Here is a 23,163-nt window from a genome sequence, read left to right on the forward strand (position 1 = left end):
ACAGGTCAGGGTTGCTACACGACCTTTCCCCTGATCAACTTGAAAATCTTTGGATCTGCGAAAAGCATAGAGGAAACATGGGTAAAAACTGACGACCACGTCGCACCGTGCCAGTACCCGCTGCAGACCGGCCGGAAAAAGCAGCTAAAAACTAGAAATGCAGTTCATCTCGACATGTCAAGGGAAATTAATATTATCTTTGTAGAACTCGTTTCAACAGGTTCCCGTAAGTATGATTTTTATGTAAATTCTATCTACGTACCGTGATACTGCTATATTGTCGACAGTATTAACCCCCAATGGTTAATGCGGACCTCTGTGAAAACAGCAACATTGTTGTGCTCGATAGTGCGATCGTTCTGCTTTAAATTCCAAATTTTAGCCCTGAAGCTTCGGCACATACACTTGTGGAATAATATGACTGATTCTTGACGAAAACGCAGCCGCAATCCAAAGTTTCAACAGGACATTAAGCGCGTAACATGGCTTTACAATAAACTACCACTCCAGATCAGGTTTTCATCATCATAGGCAGTTTTGGCAGTTTTTAAGGCTAATCTTAAGACTTACCTTTTAAAGCATGCATTTGATTTGTATTTTTTACCTGTAGTTTTCACTTTTTATTTTTAGCCTCATTGTTTTACATTTTGTATTTAATTCTTAGGATTTCAATTTTAAATTTTTAATATTTACGGTTTTAAAGTATTGTAAATCGCCATGGACAATCAGTGGAAGATGGCGCTATAGAAATATATATTTATTTATTTATTTATTTTGGTTTCGAGTTTAGTTCGCAACAAAGAGTTGGAGATGAGTGTCGATAGATCCCGACTGCTGAAGTCTGGAGCTATTTGTCAGAGTTGTTATTAAGTTTACCAGTTTGTGGGGCGTGGAGTATCTGAAATTTCACATAAATCCAAGTGCGTCGAAGGTAAGCTGTATTTATGACAAAATCTGGTCCAGTGGTTCGATTTTGGTGTAGATGAAAAAGTCGCGAATGCTCGTACATGTGCTGGTTCAAACGGTCATAACTTTTGAAAAGTCGAAAACGTACAGGGTTTTTTGCTCGTATTTGCCTATAAATGTCTAAACTTGACGGCTGTGTAGGATAGAGTTGTCAACCAGGTCCCAAATTCCAAAACTTAACGTCTAAATCAAGGTTATTTACGGCCATCGGTCGATGGCTATCTATTGTTGGCAGAATATGCTAAAAATTCGCCTTTTCAAATATATTAAGAGGGAAATTATAACTTCCTTGGAAAACTATAAAGGCTTTTAAGCAATCTGATATAAACTTCGTGGCTTAACCATAAGAATCAAATATTTTACAAAGTTACAAAATATGTCTATTTTTCAATTTTCGAGATCTTGCAACGGTCCCTACGGACTGTGGCCCCTAATGTAGTCAAAAAATTATTTCGAATCAAGCAAAATCTAATTTGGTTCTTTCCTAAGTAAAGTCTTTCTTTTGACAGAGTTTCAGGCAAAATTATTTTTTACGCGAAATTGACCAGGAATTAAGAGAGACAGCCTCTTAATATTCAGTTACAATGTATCTAACAATATAGCAAGTTCCTTTGTTACTACTTTTGCAAATCATCGAATATGTATGAAAACAACAAAATCTCTTCTGAAAACCTATCCAGCCAAACACAAGTCATTTATGTGGTTAGTCACTTTTGGATTTTGTCTCAGTGTTAGATGCATCGCTTTCATAGTCTGTATTAAAATCGAAATAAGGAGTGTCCCTCGTTATCATTTCTTCCAGTTTTGTTATCAGCTGTTCAAATGATGGTCTCTCCTCTGGGTCTTCCCTCCAACAGTTTAACATCAACTCGTATCTGATAAGATATAAGGAATCTGGTGTAAATGGGAGCAATGGCGCTATAATGAAGCTATCGTCTTAATTATAAGTACTGTTCTTCGAACAATGACGACAGAAAGACAGGAAGGAGAACAATGTAACCGCTTAGAGCGTTGTCATTAAATACGTTTTAATAAATTTTCTTTAAGATGCATTTCGCGTTGTATATTTTGGCTAGATCGTTGCTGCTAAGACGACAATATCCTAAAAAAAAACACGGACTATCTAGTTCTATTTTTTATCACCGTCATGTTGCTCTGGATGCAAAGAAATAAGTATATCGTAGAAACAGAAAATTCTAATATTATAGAGAGGCCTAGCGCACGTAGTCGAACGCTTAAACCTTTATTTCTGCAATACACAATAACAAACTGTGCAATATGGCAGCCAATTTAAAGATTTCTTGATAAGATTGTGGTGTAAAATAGTCATTATGTTAGTTGCACAAGTGAACAACATTGTTGAACGTACAGCTCATCAGAACACACGACTGGTTTATCCATTCGATACCCTGACTTGAGAAGCTTGTACAATTCTCTGTTGTAGATCCCAGGATAGGGAATGCCACCTCCAATATAAGTTGGATGAAAAGACGGGAAAATAGGTTATTGTAAAATAGATCTTATTTCTATAAAAAATAAAGTAAGTCCTAGTTAGTTCCCCCCAGGAGCCGACAAAAAACAAATAACATGTTCCTCGGTATCTAATTAGTTGCTAATAGTCATTCCTCCTTTTGATTTTGATACTCTTAACTATACAATCTAACATCCCCAGCGGTTTTATAGCTACTGTAAGCTTTCCAGTATAGTAGGAAAAATGATCTTCAGTAGCTGTAACGGATGAAAATTGAAAGACATGAGCAACAGGAAAGAACCTCGGTCTCTGAGTGCAAGCTTCGGATCGTACCTCTGACTTAGATCAGCTGCTGCAGGTGAAAGTTATTCTTTAAGATAAAAACTGCTCAGAATCATTTTCCCTTTGTTTTAGGATTGGCTCTTACCCGAACGCATAAAGCTGTTTTTGAAGCGGTAAACATGGGGAAACTTAATCAAGTAACTAAGTATGACTTAGTTGATGCATCTTGCATGCTTCCGAGTGCAAAATGCACGCAATCTATAACTACCAGAGATGATCATACTATTGTTGTGATAAATCAATCGCTACTCACCCATCATGCACATTTCCCAGAGAAGTACACCAAAAGACCATCTAACCAGAAAGACATGAAAAATGATTAGTTTAAGTTACTTTCAATTGTCTGCTTTGTCAGCTTAGTATCCTGTCAATCAATCGATCGCAGCTATATTCCAGTTGTGGGATGGTTGTACGGAATATGTAGATGATCACAGCGCTGAACTGTACGCAAAGGGCTTGTATGATAATTTTAGTGTAAAAGGTCTTCCGGTCCTTAAATTCAGGTGTTTACAGTTGTGACAGATACTGACTAGTCCCCAATCCCAATTTTCATTGACAGACATTGAACTCAGAATGAATCATGGCAATTCAAAAATTAGTAACGTGAATAAGTGTTTTGTGAACTTAAAGTACTTACACATCGCTTTTAGAGGTGAATATAGCCCTTTCCAGAGCCTCAGGCGCCATCCATTTGATTGGCAGTATTTTTATCTTCTTGACCTCATAAATGGCCCCATACGTGTGACGTAATAGGCCAAAGTCAGCAATTTTCACTGCTCTGTCTTCACCAAGAAGAATGTTACGTGCGGCCAGATCACGATGAACAAATCCCTTTCCAGTCAAGTATTCCTGTTTACAAAAGAAACCAAAAAAGTGCAAGAACCTTGCATCCTGTGCGCCATTCTATCCAATTTTTTCTTTTCATTTGTAGCCAAAGAGATAACTAATAAACTAGTGGTAATCTAGCTCTTGCCTTCAGAAAACCACCAGTTGTGTTGGGCTGTCGTAACGATGGGCAAACCGGGAATCTCTGGATTTCCACTCATTTATTCACCTTTGAACCAGTTTTGCGTGTTACTGGCTGAGGGAAGCGAGGGAAAGCTAAGCGGACCACGCTTTGCGTGGAGTTCTCCGCAGAATTAATCGTAAAGCCTTTCCCCCCCCCCCGAAATTTATTAGAAGGTTTGGGTGATAGATATTATTCCTTGCCCTTTCACTCTCCTTTCCTATATAGCCATTTCTAAGAAATACAACTGGAGCTACACCTGAACAATTATCTCGCAACAGGCTAATGTCGACAGATTTATACAATCTCCTGTTTATGAAAATTAACTGCAGAACCTAAAAAACATAATGATGTGGATACTCTTGATGTTTCGGTGAAGGAGAAGTTGCCTCAAAAAACTCAATTACCGCTTGTACCACTCTTATCAAAATCGTTGATTCTCGAGGTGAACGAAACATGAAAATAAATTAAACACCTGTAAAACGGTCTGAAATAACAAAACAAAAAGAATGTTACTTCACAACATTACATTGGCTGAATAAAAAATACTGTTACCGCGGCATAATCTATCAATCAAGGTTGTTTTATCATTGTTTCTCATGTTGAGATTAGATTGTTTAATTTGGTGTTTCACAGTTCACACGTGTAACTGACTTTCTTTCCACGTTTTCGTATTTTGCATCTGTGAATTGTAACTGATTTTTTATAATGGCTCTTGAACATGAGATAATTGAGAAGCAAGTTTCAACTCTAGACTCCGAATTGATCTAAATGCTAAGCACTTACCATTCCCTTTGCTATCTGCCATGCAAAGCACAGTACATCTTTGACGGTGAAGTCAAACACCTGCGCATCATCACTATCCGTTTTCTGTTGTTCCTCCATGTTATCCTGGGGCTCTGGCGAGGCAAATGAGACAGTTTCCTCTTCATCGATAAATGAATTATCTCCATCTCTCCCTTTATCTTCATTTGTGGTCTCCTTCTCTGTCGGGGTGTTCACATCACTTCCGTTTTTATCATCGGGCCGAAAATCAACAGTAGATTCATTCAATCGGGCGATTGCACTTTCAGAGGGAAAAGGCACGTCGAACTCACTCAGGCAGCCTTGTTTATTGAACTGTTTGCCCTGTGATATTTTCTCCCCTCGCTCCCCAGTAGGAAAATCAGTTTGGCTGATATCAATTTCAAATAGCATTTCATCTGGCTGTTCTTCCATTTTAATTGAAATGTCCGACGTGACGATAAAATCTTGATTATCGGGAGCTTCCGTTGATTCGCCCCCTTTTAAAATTTCCTTGTCAGTATCGCTATCTCCAAGAAATTTTTCATCTCCTAACGTTTCGATTGAGACATTTTTGGAGCTCGCAGTGTCATCTGTAATATGGGCTAAGGGTTCAAGAATAACGCCATCAATCCCTTTTTTGCGTTTGACCTGAAATAAATAGAATATGTGAGATCGTAAGAAAAATTTCCTTCGATCAGTTTTGGGAGCATTGTAGCCAAAGAAGAGTTGGAACCTTTTTAGTTTTTCGATTTAGACCGAACACCCCAGATAAACACAGGTACTTAATGAAATTGCAGCATCACTTTTTCAGTTCTGTAGCGGAAAAAATTCAAAAGTATCGAAGTGACGTAAACATCTGCTAAAGAAACCGATATTAATAAATCGGTACTCGCACAGTCCAAACGAAGCAGTAGTTTCCAACGCCCAAGTTATGAACCTGCAAAACAGTTTCACCTGCTGCCTTTTGTTCCTTAGCCACTGAAGAAGATCTCCATGTGGAACATACTCCAGGATAAGCATGAGGGGTTCTGACCTGTCCCAGTATCCAATCATATTTAGCACATTCCTGTGAGTACCAACTCGCTGCATAAAAGAAATTTCTCTAAGAAACTGTTCCTTCTCTTCTGCACCAGCTCTTTCTAAAAAGGGTTAAGACCAAACAGAGGAAGCATAAGTCGACAGTTTATAACTAAGCCCATCTTCACCCATTTATTGCAGATTTAATGGACGCATTTGATTAAGTACTTTGATCGGAATGATAAGGCTGACGGGATGATTAGGGACCAGTCATGATTTATCGACCGTGCGTTGGGGCTGAGGATTTTGAGGGAGATAACAAGGTTTTAGGGGTGAAATGAAGGAGGATCAGCCGTCTCCAACAGAGTATGAAGGGGTACTTTAGGAATCAAACTGCCAATTAACTGCCAATGAGAGGGGAACTCGCAAGAATTTACACAGCCTTAAGGGGTAGACAGATAATGAAAGGTCCTTCACCGCCAGAAATTAAACGTTCCACCGCCAGACTGGCACTGCATGTAATTGAATTGTGAGCCTTTATGTTTCCAAATATGGTGACAAACAAACAGAAATAATCGGCACGTTTCCCGATTTTTACTAACCATGTAGGAGTTTTACAGCAACCACTATTCCTTCGTTAATATCCACTCTTTCCTCTTTAGGCTTGAAAAATACTTCAACCTTCGGCATTTCTTTCAGGATTCCTCTGTGTACTTTTCCAAACGCTCCTCTGCCTACCTCTTCCATAATTGTTACACGTTGCGGGAGAATCTCTTTTAACAACAGGGGAACAATGTCTGACTTTGATCTGAATTAAAGGAACGTTTAAGAGTCGGGACTTCCATCTTGTTCATTAAGATAGCACACATAATGTAAGTAAGTAACTGAGAATAGTTTTAGTTGTGAGTAGGCTCTATGGCTCTATGTACGCGTGATTATGATTCTAGTTCCTTCGAATGCTTTGACTGTAATGATAACGTAAGAAAAGTTTTTAATAGCAAATATATATATTAGTAGTAAGATTGCTTGAACTGGGCTAGCTTATGAATTAAACAACATCATTTCAACCTTCCTGTCTTGTGGCCTCTCAAATTTCTCTTCTTTCTTCTCTGTCTGATGCAAAGGATTCCCATAGAAATGAGAATAAGGAACCCACACCCCGCAGATACAGAAATGGTCAGGTTTCGCGGGACTGAGTTATCGGTGAGCTGACCAGTTTTTATTGGCCATTCATTGGAGGCATCACCTTCTCCCAATTCATTCCAAGCAGTCACTTTAAAAATGTATTCCGTGTTGCACTTGAGCGACGGGAGATCAGTTGAGGTTATGTTTACGGAAACGTTGATTTGATGCCAGGACTCCTCTTCATTTGTAGATTGCAACTCTCTGTAGTATAGTGTGTACAATGTCAGCGGACAGCTATTGTCTTGTGGAGAATTCCATTTGAGGTTGGCATCACATCTCGACAACTGGACTCCTTCACTTTGAATAACCGGAGGTGAAGGTTTCTCTGAAGCAAAAACCAGCGAGAAGGATTCAGAAAAAGGCAGGAAGAATTCATCAAGGGAAAAGGCCAGTATCATTTAGTAAAACTGATCAAAAGTTTTGTTGTGATACGATTTGGAATTCAGAGAGTTTCGTCTACAAATCCACGTTTAGCGTAGTAAGAAATCTCAGTATCTACTCTTACGTTAACAACCAAGAGGTGTATTCGAACTTGCGAAGACAATAGGAACTAAAAAAACAAGCCTAATGCACAACTGAAACAGTTAGCTAGATACAAATTAAACTTCTCGTCCAGAGCGTTTTTTTTTTAATTTAGATGAGTTCAATTACCTCCTAATGTTTTCACTCTCCACAATCTGCCTTGGTTTGATGATGCAGTTAATGGCGTCTCTGCTGTAGAATTCCAAGCTGTTACAGCTAATTCATATTCCCTTCGGCAACCAAGACAAAGATCATAACTTGTTCCATGTCCCGATATGTTCACCGTGTTCCAGTGGCTCTCAGCCTCAGAAAGTATTTCTCTATAGTAGATACTGAATAAAGAGGCCGTGCACGGCTTCCAACGGACCACCACAACACTCCCTTTTACTTCCTTAGTTCGGTTGACAATGATTGGGTGCCCTTCCGGAAAAAATAGAGAAGAAGAGTACAGAGCGCAAATAAAAAGGGAGTCAAACTAGAATTTCGAGTCTCAAAGGGAGCGATTCATAAGACTCGAGGGAATGTTGTTGACGAAAAGAGATTAGTATGAGGTACAGCCGTCTGAATCACCATGCATCTTGCTTAGTAGCACTCGTCGGATCTACCACAAAACCAGACGAGATAATTTTGTTTTCGTGTTGACGTGCTGCCTTGTTTTACTGGACATGTTCTGTGCCTGCATCCAGTGCAAATAAATATGACATAATTTCAGAAATATGGATGTAGAGAGACCGATACATATACCTGTAATAGATTTGACTCGCCAGGGATCTGACCGCTGACTCTCCCCCGCCTTATTCCATGCGGACATCTTAAATTCGTATTCTTCGTCACAGTCAAGTGGAAGGTCTCTCAGCTCGTTTGCACGCGATGATACATTGATACGATACCAGAGATTTTCTTCATTTTGTGATTTGATGGCCTTATAGTACACTGTGTACATAGTAATCGGACAGCCGTTGGTATCTGGAGAACTCCATTTTATGTAGGAATCGGGGAATGAAGTTTCTCTCTCTTTGTTTTCAATAACAGGATGAAAAGGTGTACCTGTAAAGAAGATGAACTCGGTGTTATCTGAGCGTTAGCCGGTATCTGCTTAATGTAATTGTGATAAATAAAATGTTGTAACAGATCTGGAAACACTCAGGTGAACATTCTTGGCACCGTAATAACCTGTTTCAACCTAACTGAATTGAAATTTTTGTTACACGGAACGGCTTCAAATGACTGACAAAAGTATGTGCAAAACGATTCAAGTCAATCCTAAATCGCAAAAAAGGATTTAAAACTTCATTTTCCAACTGAAAGTTAAGAATTGACATGATGGAGATAAACCACTTGGGAGATTTTGCAAACGGAAACAACTTTGAGCTATTAAATCCCTAAGTTGCGTAAATGAAAAGTTTCGGGCAACAGGGAAACCCAACACAGCGTGCAACAAATCACCTGCTTCTAAATGCTAAAAATATCAAACAATAGTATAGATAATAGTTGCTAAGTCTTTTTGGTATGTTGCAAATCACGTTTAACAATTGGTAAACACCACAGCGTACACTATTGAGTTATGGATGCACGCGGGAGGTTGCTAAGCACGAAAGAAGCGTAAGAGTCGCTCGAGGCGATAGCCGAGAGCGACTCTAGCTTCTTGAGTGCTTAGCAAACTTCCCAAGTGCATCCATAACTCAATAGTGTACGCTGTGGTGTTTACCATTTGTTTTATAACATAACATTGATACATTGTAGCTAAAGAGTTCCCTTTTATTTAACAAATCTTACGTGACCAGAAAAAACAAGCGCGCGCGGAAAAATAGTCTTTGCATTTGCTCACGTCAGCAGCGTACACCCATGGGCAAATGGGGGACGCTAAATTGACCAATCAGAGCGCGCACTTTACTTTGGTTATGTTATAAAAAAAAATGGACCACAGTTTTCCATCGTCTATAACCTTATTGATCATAGAAATGACGTCAACCATGTTCAAAATTTATTTAAAATGAACCAAAGAGGGGGCAGCCAAGAGGCTTCGATAACGGTTGTTTTTCTTTCAAAAGAAGTCACAATTTCTCCTCTGAGGGAGGTTTATAGGGCCAAAAACGTTGGAAAAGATAACGTTAGGTTAGGTCCCTCAAGCCATTTATCACGACGCTTAAATTCCAAAGATTACGTCTTAAGATGGTTTACATGAAAAACGGACGTACTTGCGGGTATTTTAATTCCATACACTTCTACTCTGAGGGCTTTGTGAATATGATAGTCAACTGGCTGGAACCGAATGATCCGAGCCCTTGTCACTTCTACCAGAACATGTTTCACTATTTCATTCCTGTGTGAATTGCCACTGAAAATCTGTGGAAAAAAAGTTGCTCGATCATTGTCGAAAATTTCCCTCTCTATCCATGAACAAAAATTGATTGACGAATCTCAAATTTGAAGGTGTATTAAAGTCTTTCTACTATAACCTAGTGTAGATTTGGTTTGATCCTTCTCCCTGGGAAGACTCCGCCTAAACTAGTTTTGGTTAATTTGGGTCATGGTTTGGTTACCTTCAGGTATGTGCAGCAAGGCCTGTGTACTATTTAACCAAAAAAGCAATATTACTGCCCGCTAAACTGATCAACATTCAAACTGCTGGTAACCAAAACCTATCGCCTAATAAGACCACTTCGCCGAGAGATAGAGGTTTTCTTTATAGTCATTGATAATTAAACTGCATGAGAGGAGTGCAATCCTCGAGTATGATTTCTAGACCAAACTTGTGCGACACGGTGTTCAACTACCACTATTTTACATCCATTTTGATCTCGAGGATTTCAGTCAATACAGATAACTTTTTGCCGTTATTCAAAAACTTTAAAAACATGAATTCATCGAATCCTTTTTCCTTCATAATAATGGTTACTTTAAACAAGCCCTGGAGTCTTTCAAACCTTTTCCATGTTTTTTTCTTTATAGATGAACCAATTTTCCAGGAAAAAATGCAACTTATAACTTTTGGTCCACTCATCGTTTCTTGGATGTCCTTGAGTAGATACAGCGCAAATGAGGAACACTTCTCCCAGGTTAATTTCTAGGTAATCATCAGCATTGTTATCATTGCTGGGTGACCAGGCACCCGAACTACTCCGAAGTCGTGCTGTGTAAGGTTTGTTATCCCCTCGAGATGAAGAGGCTGAGAAACTTTTGTCTAAGAAGAAGTGAGGGTTCCCCACTTCAACGGCCTGTATCTGACACGCTTCAGAAAAAAAACAACGAAGAACATTTAGGGAACATTGTAAAGTCGAATTTCTAAAGATCTTCCAATCGTCACTTGTCTGTCACTCTAAGGTAGATGCTGCGACAGGAGAGGTTCCAACATTGTAGAAGAAAATGCGGTGTGAGTTAAGAGTATGTTGATTGACATAAAATTCTTTTGACAGTTTTGTGGCCAATGAATTGATTCAAGTTTCTGACATTTCAGCAATACCTTTCTGGTTTTCTCGTCTGAAAATTATTTTGAATAAAGGCTGATAGTTTCGAAAGAAACTGTTTGGGGCTGCGTCGGTGGGAGTAACAAAATAATTTGGATATATCAACAAAGTTGAAATGGTAAATTGGCCACCGTAACGATTATAAAAGCTGACGTTTCGAGCGTTAGCCCTTCGTCGGAGCGAATAGAGGAATTGTGGGTTGTGTGTGCTTTTGAAGGCAGAAAATAGAGCTACGTTATTGGTGGGAACATGGCAACGAGAAAAACACGAATAAATTAGTGGAATGAAAAGCGTTCGTTCATTCCAATAATTTATTCGTGTTTTTCTCGTTGCCATGTTCCCACCAATAACGTAGCTCCATAATTTTAACGTAGCTCCATCATTTAGCTGAACCCCCTTCCCCCCCCGCGTAGTTTACGTAATGACGGTTTGTGTTTTTTTCTTTCAGGCTTTTCCGGTAGCTATACTTTTGCTATGCAATATCATCGATAATAAAACTTATAATAAAAAAAAACCAGCAGTACTGTGTGTTATACAAACCGTCAGTGAGGGTGGTTTGCTCAGTTAATGAAATATTATTAAATCATCACAGAATGTATCAAAATCAAAACGTGATGAGTGATGATCAACCCAAAAAGGGTTGAAACATTCTGAGGAAAATATCGTAGGAATAATAAATGACCAGGGTCTAATTATTTACCTTTCTTCCCCAAGTTACAAAGATGCCTACCGTTGCTTGTCTGCCTCGCTGAATAAACCTGCACCTCGCATAAATCGAATGATTTGTCTAAACCAGGAGCTTCAATATAAACAAATCTACCAACAATTCTTGGAAGACAGTGTAGGGTTAGTCGTAGAAAGGTCAGAAGTATTTGGGAAGTACGCTTTCCTCCACAACGCAAGTTTGAACTTCCTTTAATGACACTGTCGTAACCTGTTGGACATGAACACACGACAAACAGTCACTATCGAACGGCAGTGACCCGTTTGCCTGTAGGTTTCTAAATGAAGCTCTAGTTTACCAGGATTTCGAATGGGTTCAGTTTTAAATGTAATCCTTTTTTCGATTATTTCTTTGTGAAAAAGACGTAAACCATCTCGAAAATGGAGGCACTTCGGGCTGCTTCTTTTTTTTTTTTTTTACAATATTTCTTCCCCTCCAGTCTACGGCCACGTACAGCCGGAGTTATTTTAATGATACTAACCAATCCTGACTTGAAGGTCTTCCATCTCAAAGTTCCTAAAAGAGTAGTTAAGGATGATGACCTCAGCTACGATTTGCGATGCTCCTAAGTCCACTCTCCACCAGGGGTCCTGCTGAATATGGGTTGAAGCACAGGTCTGAATATTTCCATCTACTCCCTTTTCAGCCGCAGAGTAATTCCGGCTAGAAGACTGGTTAGCAGGTTGATACAAGGCAATATCTAGTATATATAAATATAAAAATTACAAGTCATTTGAAAACGTGCATACCCTGTTTTATTTATTTAGCTCTCGAGGAACTTGCAAGAATATTAATGTCACAGTCTCCGTAAAATCATTTTATATAATTTCGCATATTACTCTGTATCATACCATACAGCCATGCATTTAATATCGCTGAAATGATATTAATAACTTACTGGTCACTTTTCAAAGACAGAGCGTTCTGATTGGCCTAAGCATACCTGAGTGCAACGCACGTATAGCTGAGTAATAACCGAGTTAGATCTTAATTTTCAATATTAGTCATTGTCAGAATTCCTGATTCATACCAAAGCTAAATGGTACTGAGGTAAAGGTGAGTTGTGACGATTTCACTCAAAATTTTTATCAAATGGCCAGGAATTTTTTGTACTGTAAAAAAATACTGTTTAACTGGTCGGCTACGCGCGTTACGCTTCTCAATCCGTTTAGCTTTCCCGCCTTCTGAGAAATGAGCCGAAACACTTGGAAGAAAAAAAAGTAGTTGGATAAATAACTTATAAGACATTTTGGTTTGAAGTATTGCTTCGCATTTTTACTCCTTTTTATTTTTACTCGCCCTACGGGCTCGACAAAATACGGCACAACTCATAAAAGTACTCAGTCAGCAGTGCCATACGCCAAAACGTCCAATAACATATAAGGGTTTTGCGACGGAAAATGTAAACTATCTTACTTGATATAACTGCGGAAAAAACTTCAACTTCACAAACAGTCAACATTTCTTGTGATCCAGGTATCCTGATGAATAAATGCCTGCCATATAGAGTCATGTTACATCGAAAAAACTTTCCCTCTCCTCCAGGGACGCTTAGACCACCGGTACAAAGGCTATTCTTTGCTCCTCCTTCTATAGTTTCATTTCCTCAGTGTTAAAATAAAACATAAACAGTGATAATTGCGACTTTAAAAATTCATTATTAACAAAGTGACTTAACAGGTTGAAAACTATACGAGTGACACACGAGCTGTTAGGTAAACGGATAATTTAAGCATAAACTGAACACCAAAAAAAACAGTTAAAAGAAGTACTATTTGCATAACACTTACTGGTTTTCTTTCGTGTCTAAACAGGAAATTGCAATTGATCAAGTGTAATGTAACTCCGAAAATCAAACTTGTATGTCAAAATTTGTCAATCACAACACAGGAACAGCACCTTTCGAATCCCTCCACCCTCGTCTTCAGAGAACTGGATGACATAATTGACAACAGATCAATAGGCAGCTTTGATGATTTGTCCCGAACGCTATAGGCTGACATATTGCGGACAGGCTCAGCAATAATTAGAGGCAGAAAAATATACAATGTGTCTCAAATGCGTCTACGCCATTATCGAGATACAAAGTATCTTATTGCAATTTACCTATGAGTACTCACCCACTCTTATCTCAGCACCGTTTAATCTTTCCCACTGGGAGTCTCTATTGAGTATGAAAACTTCTGAAACAGGCAGCACTTTCTCAAAGTCGACCTTCCACCAAGGGTTGGAATGTTTCCGCGTGTGGGTACAAAATTCAATGCCTGCATTCGATTTTTTCCCATCAACTGCAAAACTTGCGTAATGAAAGCCGTATAAACTTGACTGGTTAGTGGGTTTTTCTTGGGCCAGATTGTCTGAACAATAAAAAATTCCAATTTAATTTCCCACAATATAGAAAACTATGATAGGAAGAAGCACATTTTTTGATCCACTCAAACAGTTGTTGATCATGAAGGAAAACAATTTGTTTTTTTCTGTTCAGTTCATATTTTCTCCCCTATATCCTTGCAGGCATCCCAAGCTCACGTCTTAAGAAAAAGCAAAATATCTTTTATGAAAGCATCACGCGTTGTGTAGCGCAATTTTAAGTTACGCGAGGAACCCTTGAGAATTTGAACACTTTACCATGAATAGAATGGGGAACGAAATATGGTCGATTTATAACAAATATTTCGAAATAGGAACATTTGCACGTAGGATCAATAAAACTTACTGACTCCTTGTTTTCAGTTTTTGGCGATTTATGCCATTTTGAGCATGCTTTGCCATCACTGTAATTAGTAGTAGTAAGCCTTTATTTAACTATGGTAGTCCCTTCAGAATAATTAAAGGTATATCTGTTATCAATAGGAGCCCTAAATTAAAAACTAACAAAAAGTTTTGAAATAAGTAATAAGAAACTAAGTAACTAATTAACAATTGGTTCATGCTTTAGCGTGCACTATCGAGTTATGGAGCACGCGGGAAGTTTGGAGAGCACGAAAGAAGCGTAAGAGTTGCCCGAGGCGATAGCCGAGGGAAACTCTAGCTTCTTGAGTGCTCTCCAAACTTCCCACGTGCTCCATAACTCGATAGTGCACAGCTGAAAGCATGAACCAATTGTTTTAGAACATAGCCGGTGGAATTGTGCATCAAATGTGACGCGAAAAACGGACAACAATATCAGTTGAAGCGAATCGTGACGGCGCTGTTTCCGAGTCTCCTTTTCCTTTGTTTTTCTCTCTTTCTGCCTCATTTAAGAGCTCTAGCCCAAGGGAAAAGGTCGAAACATTGTCTTCGTTTTCGGACTAGTAGGCCGAGTTTCTGTTTGTATTCATTATTGTCGCGAAATATATTATTTTTCCCCGCGCTAACAATGGCCGCTCGCGCGAAAAAAAAAGTTCTGGCGAAGTCGGATTTGCTGACGCCATCAGCGTGCACTATCGGGATTTTGAGCACGCTCACGTATAATGAATTTAATTGCGCGACTCTGCTAGCTATGTTCTAAGTTAAAATAGTACAGTATAACAATTAAAACTGATTCTTATTTAATAAATAATTATTACACACAACTGAGCCATTATAATAAAAACTTTTCTTGGCGGTCTCAGTTCTTACTGAAGGCAAGTATATAAAATTGCTTCTTCTTGTTTCTCTTGAAATGACTTCCTTATTCAACTTAAAATAATTTTTTAAAAACTGTGGTACATTATTATTTAAACGCCTCTTCACTAAACCTAAAATACGAGCGTCACGGCGATCTTCTAAACTCTGAAAATTAAGATAGTCGGTGGATGTTGTACCCCATTTAGATTTAACTATAATTTTCGAGGCCCGCCTTTGCAAAGATTCAAGACTTTCCATATCTGCTTTATTGCAGCTGGACCAAACAACATCGCAATAATCAAAAATGGGCAAAATTAATGAATCTCAAGAGCTGCATGTATAGTGATATTCCTTCTAAGGCGCCCTAAGGCACCAATTCTCTTACCGACCTTAGAAATAACATAACGAACATGGTCTTTCCACGTAAGACTATCGTCAAGAACGATGCCTAAACACTTAAAATCATAAACTCTATTTATTTCATAATCACCTATTTTGACAACTACTGTTTCAGTAGCTTTAGAAAGCCTAGCATCAGTTCCAAAAATTACAATTTCTGTTTTTCTTTTGTTGATAAAAAGAAAATTACTGAGTGTCCATTTATTCACTTCATCTAGTTCTGCATTCAAAATTTCCTCCAAGATTTTAATGTCTTTGCGGGCTGCAAAAACAACAGCATCATCGGCGTATAATAATATATTACATTTGCTGATAGCAATTGGTAAGTCATTGATGAACAGCACAAACAACAATGGTCCAAGGATTGAACCTTGCGGCACACCAAAAGCAACATCACAAGGGTCTGACAGAGAACTTTGGACTGTCACCACTTGTCGTCTATCGGTTAGGTAATCCCTAAACCATCGAAGCTCTTTTCCAGCGACTCCATATCCCATCGTGAGTTTCTCCCGTAGCAGGTCATGGTCCACTGTATCGAACGCTTTTCTCAAATCGATGAAAACTGCACCAGTTAGTAGACCCTGATCCATATTACACCTTATGCTGTCAGTGAATGATAGGACAGCCAAATCAGTAGAGTGGCCCTTACGGAAGCCACATTGGTAGAGACTCAATAACTCTTCTCTAGCCAGAAAATCTCAAGTCAAGGCTACACACTACTATTTCGACCGTTATCCAAGCGGGGGCGGTTTGCTCCCAGAAAATCCATCTGATCGGCAATTATTACCCACAGTTTACGATCTAAGATCACTGCACCCTTGAAAGTGGCCCAATTCGAAAAATCTCAGCAGAGTATGTTGAAAACGAGCGTTTTCTGCCATAAAGTTCGTTTCTTTCTGCCTATGCTTTTGATGTCAAGATTGGACACAGCCGCGGAAGAGGCTTGTGTCTGAGGTCAGTTTTCTCTCTATCGAGAGCATATCACCAACACACTTCTCAAAGGCTCCTCGACTGCTGTTTCTTCATTTTTCGTTCAAATTCAACGTTAGCATAACCGGACAACTGGGCCCTGATCATAACACTGAAAACCGGCCAGTCCATGACTTTAGTTTGATCGATGTGCTCAGCCTGGAAGGTATACTTCTGTAGGACAGGCGATTATGCAGTACAACACTAACCATTTAAAATAGATGTGGCTGATCTAGTCTTGTGATATCTCGGAGTCTGGACAGGGAGTAGATACATTTCATGGTCTCTTGGCTACATTTACCAATTGCAACTTTACCTTCTTTCAGTGCATCGAGAAACTCTCTGTTCTCATGTCGAAGGACAGTAGTCTGTTCGGTGCGGTGCGTTATGGCGCCTTGATAGATCAGCGAATGGTACGTGAGCATACCTTCATCATAGCCATTCGGAACTGGACGTGAATGGAGGAACTCTCCCAATAAAATGACTTGCTTACTGGAAAAAGGAGGATTACAATGAAAGTCGCTCAGACGGTGGTGCATTGACCAATTCAAGCACACGCTGACTTCAGGACATACTGGACTCGTCCCAAATCAATACATCGGCCCTTCCAATGCGTTCATCGACAGCGCTATTTTTTGTGGACCGTTCTTCCAGCTGTCCCTATGATAAGTCTGCAGTTCCTAATTCATGGAAGGAGTGTACGGTATAAGCGAAATCATTTTAAGTGACGGCATGCGAACTTCGTGGAGGTGTTTGTATGGTTTTTTTTCTAAGCTTGGGAAGTTGAGCTACAACTTACACTTTTCGACGATGACATTTCCCACCTGAACTCGGATTTGTTTCTATAGGTTCCTTGTATTCTCGAAAGGGCTGTGCCAAAGCAAAGTCCGGCAACAAACAGGCAAAAGAAAAGAGCGTATCCACGATACACACTTTCACTACGATAAAAGTTTCACACCATTTTAGAAAAAATGTAGGAGTTATTTGCAAGATCAACTTTAGACGTGAAGTATCTAAGCGGTCTGCACGTCTTAGGGAACCCGCTAACAAGCCCGCGAGCTGACCGCTCTGCCGTTTCTCAGTCCCAAGCCTCATCAACTCCCCTCCCTTCCGATTTTAAAGTTCAACATTTCCTCGTTTAACTTAACTCGGCTTCACACAGCGCGTGACGCTTTCATGAATAAATATTTAATTCATCTCGAGACGTGAGCTTGTGACGTTTATAATATTCTCAGCGGATGCTTACCTACACTAAGTACGATGTTGCCATAATAAAACTGCGAACTTATAATAACGACCAAGATTTAAGAGGATAGAATCGTAACTTAGTTCATCGAAATCACTAAGAAATCTATTTTTAGATTCTTAGGAGATCGCTACAGAATAAAACAGGAAAATATTGTACGGATGATGCCAAGACTGCTAACGTGTTGACAGCAAATCCAGCCTTTTTGAGCATAGGCTACAATTTACCTCGGGTCAGCGGTATTCCAAGTATCTCAACCCTCATACAACACTGGCCATGGTGTTCGTGAGAAATGATGCGCAAACGTCTAGCAACAATCCCACTGCACAAAATGTTCTTTACTGTTGTATTTTGGTCAAAATTTCCTCTGAAGATCTGTTGATGTACGAAATATCATAAATCATCAAAACTAACAAAAAATGAAGTTCGCTTAATGTAAGACTTTGGTTGAGGTTTTTTCTAGATTTCTGTAAGCGACAGAAGTCAAGGCATTACGTGAAATAACTCTTGGTGCGCGGTTTGAGGTCTGAAGTTCACGTTTGAACGTGAGGAATGCTGTTCCGCGTTACGTAATTTTCGGCGAAATTTTGCTCATACTCTATGAATTTTAATTACCCTAACAACCTCACGCTCTGCGATCAATTCAATTTACTTCTTGTATATTCCGAAATACCTTCCAGACACTTAAGTTTTATTTGAAAATAAGAGAGTAGACAGATATTTCTGGAAGTGTGTTGAAGTAGTCCTAAATACAGCCAAACATAGGACCGGCGAATCTTTGCATTCCCTACAGCAAAACGGCGTTTTTGAAAAAATATCCACTCTCGAGAGCGTCAGCGAAAAGATTTGTTCTCGGTAGCGGTTGTAATCTCATGAGATACGTGTAGACTAAAGGCCAAACCGGGAAAATAATATCTTTTTCCAAACAGAATCTGATACCTGTGGGCAGGGCCTTTGTGAATAAGTCTGTCTATAGGGCTCACTTAGGCAAATCTGTGTTTCAGCATATGTACCAATTAGTTGTATAATCACTGAATTTAATTAAGAGGTCTAATCATTGAATTTACCCAAGCAACCTGTACTAACTTTCCATAAGGCCAGCTGATAATTTTCATGGTGATGAGGAATTCGACATAGACACACTAATTGGTAAAGACTTTTATTGGCAGTTTGTAGGTGGAAGTGTAAATTTTGTTCGGTGATCAAGTTTAATGCTCTCAGTGACCAACCTGGTAATATATTCTCTGGACTTTCGGAAATTCCAGTTATGGGCGGGAAGATTCCACGGTTAACTTGATCTTATTGAACCTCCTGTATTGAAGATCTCGAACCGTGTCTTGGAAGAAAGAAATTAAGTACTCGCTTCAAAGGGAAATGAAGCACTTCCGGGATTTAGAAACTCTGGGAATAAAGCATGATGAAGGAACAACAGTCTATTTGAAGTTACTTAAAAATTCACCCACAAAGGGGAAAGATATCAAGTCAAACTGCCTTTCAAAGACAGTCGTCTCTTCACCCGGACAAGTATCAGTTGACGACGTTGAAGTTGGAATCATTGTTGCAGGGGCTGAAGTCGAAACCAGAAGATCTAAAACACCATGATGACGTTATTTTAGATCAACAAGGAGTAGGAAAGGTCCACTCTTTTTCCCACAGAGAAGGTATCAGAAGTGATCAAAGACTTTGCAAAGCTTCGTTTGGTCTATGATGCTTCTGCTAAGCAAGGCAGACCAAGCCTCAACGATTGTCTCTTCTTCAACCCATCTCTCACTCCTATGATCTTTGATGTAATGGCACGATTCAGAACTCATGAGGTAACACTCATCGCTGATATAGAGAAGGCCTTCTTAATGGTGCTATAGCGCACTCCAAAGGCTGTCACAAGGCGATTCGCGAGCGTAGTCTTTGAAGTTATCTCCAGTCACTTCCTCCTAAATGGAACAATTCGCCATCATTTGAACTCTTACAAGGAGAGACATCCAGAATTTATCAAGGAAGGCCTGGTAAATCCATGTAGATAACTCAGCTGGAAGGAGCCTCCCCTTATGAGTTGAACTCCAACCTTATGATGAAATTCAAGGGAAGGTGGTTTCAACATGCGTAAGTGGGCAAAAGAAATGATCAAGAAGAGGCGAGCATGATTTAGTCAGAAGTCCAAGAAGTGAATCAGAAGCAGCCTCAAAAGTCCAAGAGGTAAATCAGAAACAATCCCTCTCTGTGTTGTAGCAAGAAGATCGATCGTTTTTGAATTAGAAGACACAGTTTCAGAACCAGGATGATACAGATGGTCTCTATATAGTCTCGGGTTCGTCTAGAGAATATGCTTGTCTTTACCTTCAAGAACCTCACGAGCTACTTGACAGAATGAATAGTCACTAAAGATTCGTTCTAGGCTCGATTGCAAAGAAAACTGACCCTGTTGGTATACAGCCTCCAGTGTTTGTTGCTTTTAAAATACTGTTACGAGAGAGTTACCAGAAAAGAAGTTCCGTTGGGACATTCCATCAGGAGCCGAGATTGTGAGGAAGTGGAAAACTATGTTGCAAGAGTCGCACGAAATTCAGGGTTTACTGAAGCAAACTTGTAACTTCCCGCGAGAACGCAATCCCGCCAAAATCTATTAGCATAACTTATTATTTTTTGTTAGGCTTGACTGAGGCACTGCATAAGAGTCGCTGTCGCGCCAGAGTCGTGTAACACCGCAGCGCCTGTCGAACTCAACTGCTTGCCGAACTTGATTGAAAAGTCTAGTTAAGACGCTGTGCTTCTGCCATAATTTTGTCAAAATTAATTTCTGAATTGAGTCAGACACGGCAAGAGCACCAGGTCTGAACTGGACCTAAATGTGTATGTTGGCTAGATTTAGAGATTGCATCGTGGTAGATCACTCAACTTGGAAAAGAATTCAAACCATTTGTGCAGAATAAAGTTGTTACCCCAGATGTTTGGAAACAGTTCCCACAGTTCCCACAGTTCAGAACCCTGCAGACATTGCACCTCGTGGATGCAATCCCTCAAAGCTGATGAATTACAGAGTATGATGGAAAGGTCCTTATTTCTTGAAGAAGAGTTTTGATCGGTCAATTCAGAAGGGGTTTGGAACAAATTGATTTTACACAAATTAATTTCCTCAGTGAAATTAAGCCCACGAACAAGATTAACACAATTACCACTACCATCCAAGTGAAAAAATTAGATCATTTAATTCAAACTGAGAAATTCAGCGACCTCTATAAGCTCCTCGGAGTCACTTGTTATGTCTTGCTATTAATCATACATGCCCCAAAAAAGTAAGGTAAAGCTTGGTGTAATTCACAGGAGCTAGAAACGGAAGAATAACAGTGTCACTGAAGTAGAAACACTGAGACATGTCCAGAAATATGTTAGAGGAGAAGAAAAACTCGAGCAAACGAGGCATTGACTAACAATTTTCGAACATGGAAATCTTGATATGTGAAGGAAGATTACATCACCATAGGCAGCCCGAATTTCTGGACTTCTACTGCGGAAACCTCAACTTACTGTTCTAATAATTCGAGAGGTCACAGCAGTGTCATGCACAACGTTGTGAAAGAGACATCAACCGATTTAAGATCAAGGTTCTGGGTTGTGAAAGGCGGGCAAACTACACGAGATGTGATTTCTCACTGTGCTACATGCAAAAACTTTTATGGAAGACCACATACCGCTCCAAGTTTCAGAGCTTGAGATAAAACAAGCCTTCATTCAATTTGGTGTCGATTTTGCTGGTCCGTTCTAATTAAAGGACGCGTATTGCAACAAAAAGAGAGTTCGTACCAGATATTTCAACTGAAACTTTCCTAAGGTACCTATGGAAGTTCATTTTAAGAAAGGGCCACCACGCGTCATGACCTCTGATGAAGAGAAAACTTTCAAAGGTTTAAGTTAGAGACTTTTCTCACTCTTTATGGCATCATCTAAACGCTGGCGTCCCTCGCGTCCCGTGGTGGGGCGGCTTTTTCGAAGAGTTTGTAGGCTCTGAAACGCCGCCCGAAGTAATCATATACACTCGCGCAAACGCACGTGTCACTTAAAAGAATTTGAGACAGTTTTGGTTGAAGTCGAGGGAAAACTCAATTCTCGACCACTGATTTATATCTATGAGGACCTTGAAGAACCCTTCACTCAAGCGACCTTGTATATTGGTCGAGGATTACTCAGTCGCGACCCAGTATACCAAGTAGTAATCTCTGACACCACAGTTAAGCACCTCGACGCGGTTATAATTTCGAATGATCAAACTAGGAGAAGTTGCGTGCGTTCACGAAGATAATGTACCTCGACACAAAGCTTGCTGTTCCTGAGTTAATCCATGGAAGAGATTAAAAACAATGGGAAACTGAAATCAAGCGTACTGTATAAAGCCAGTGTCCAGTCGAAGTTTCAAATAAGCAATGTGATGGCGGTCTGTAGGAGGTTGCGGATTCCACTCAGTCGGCCATCTGATTTGTTCCCGATGATGAAGGGAAATTGATTTGCATGTTCAGTGGAGCGCGTAGAATTAATTATCGTAATTACGAATTCGCCTCGACTACGCGCGGCGGGAAAATCAGGTCATGTGACTTATAATTTAAAAGGAACAATTTATGCTGTAATAACATTTGAAGCTAGTCATCAACGGCCATAAAAACGCAAACATCAAGATAAAACATCAAGGGATCCGACTACGCAGAAACACAAATTGTAAGTTACGAAACCGTTTATCACTTCGACTAAGAATATTGTAGATAATAATGTATCCCGAAATTATTTAATTTCAGTTGACTACGACGTAACCACGGATGTAACGAGCCGTGTCTTACATTAGTACAAATAAAACCTGACAACGTTGATCCCTGGGCTAATCTTCAGAATAAGTAGCCCCTTCAACCATAGGAGCGAATCAGAAATCGTTCGTTGCCAGTGAACTCTATAGAATCATTGATACTTATCGTCAAGAAATTTGCTGCACATTGAACTTTGACTAGGTCTATCAGAAGGGGAGTGTGTTGCAAGTAGGACAATTGGTGCTTTTCTTTCATCGGATCACGTAATCGAACACCTGACTTCTGAAGACGGAATCTCGCTCTTAGCGCGATTTTCTTGTATCAGTTGGAATAGAGTCTAAAAATTCTCCGGAAGTGTTGTCCTCTCTATCTCAATCAAGATTACTCTCTTTGGATGTTCTGGGCATATTTTCTCACAAGAAACATTGCGTCGGATTCCCTCCTCTTTGGTTAAATGTGCAAGCAGGCGGGTAAAAACGATTAAAAAACGCAACGCAAATCTTAGTTTGTTTTCAAACAAAAACGGATACGTGTAAACAGAGCCTAAATTTACATTTTCTCCTTTTCGATGGCCTTTTACCTAGAGAAACAATCAGCTGTCTCTAAAGGTCGCCCTTTGTAATCCACAACCATCCCGTAATTATTAGTAATGAGAGGCTTAGTCAGCAACCTATATTTGTTCTTTGAA

General features: G+C 39.6%; 1 protein-coding gene across 1 annotated transcript in view; it reads right to left on the bottom strand.

Moving 5' to 3' along the window:
* Positions 1-1,154: 1,154 nt before the first annotated feature.
* Positions 1,155-23,163, bottom strand: part of LOC111332762 (uncharacterized) — a 46,826-nt gene continuing 24,817 nt past the window's right edge. The window contains exons 6-23 of the mRNA XM_088755962.1: positions 17,916-18,063; positions 13,607-13,843; positions 12,903-13,091; positions 11,968-12,186; positions 11,493-11,696; positions 10,223-10,527; positions 9,494-9,641; positions 8,040-8,342; positions 7,425-7,715; positions 6,657-7,098; positions 6,191-6,396; positions 5,526-5,710; positions 4,853-5,219; positions 4,572-4,711; positions 3,417-3,628; positions 3,033-3,073; positions 2,336-2,432; positions 1,155-1,841 (exon numbers count right to left, since the gene is read on the bottom strand). Coding sequence (XP_088612088.1) covers positions 1,670-1,841; positions 2,336-2,432; positions 3,033-3,073; positions 3,417-3,628; positions 4,572-4,711; positions 4,853-5,219; positions 5,526-5,710; positions 6,191-6,396; positions 6,657-7,098; positions 7,425-7,715; positions 8,040-8,342; positions 9,494-9,641; positions 10,223-10,527; positions 11,493-11,696; positions 11,968-12,186; positions 12,903-13,091; positions 13,607-13,843; positions 17,916-18,063 — 3,906 coding nt within the window. The 3' untranslated portion in view covers positions 1,155-1,669. The remainder of the gene's footprint in view (positions 1,842-2,335; positions 2,433-3,032; positions 3,074-3,416; positions 3,629-4,571; positions 4,712-4,852; positions 5,220-5,525; positions 5,711-6,190; positions 6,397-6,656; positions 7,099-7,424; positions 7,716-8,039; positions 8,343-9,493; positions 9,642-10,222; positions 10,528-11,492; positions 11,697-11,967; positions 12,187-12,902; positions 13,092-13,606; positions 13,844-17,915; positions 18,064-23,163) is intronic.

The sequence above is a fragment of the Stylophora pistillata genome, chromosome 4 (assembly GCF_964205215.1).
Source record: "Stylophora pistillata chromosome 4, jaStyPist1.2, whole genome shotgun sequence".
NCBI classification, from domain to species: Eukaryota; Metazoa; Cnidaria; class Anthozoa; order Scleractinia; family Pocilloporidae; genus Stylophora; species Stylophora pistillata.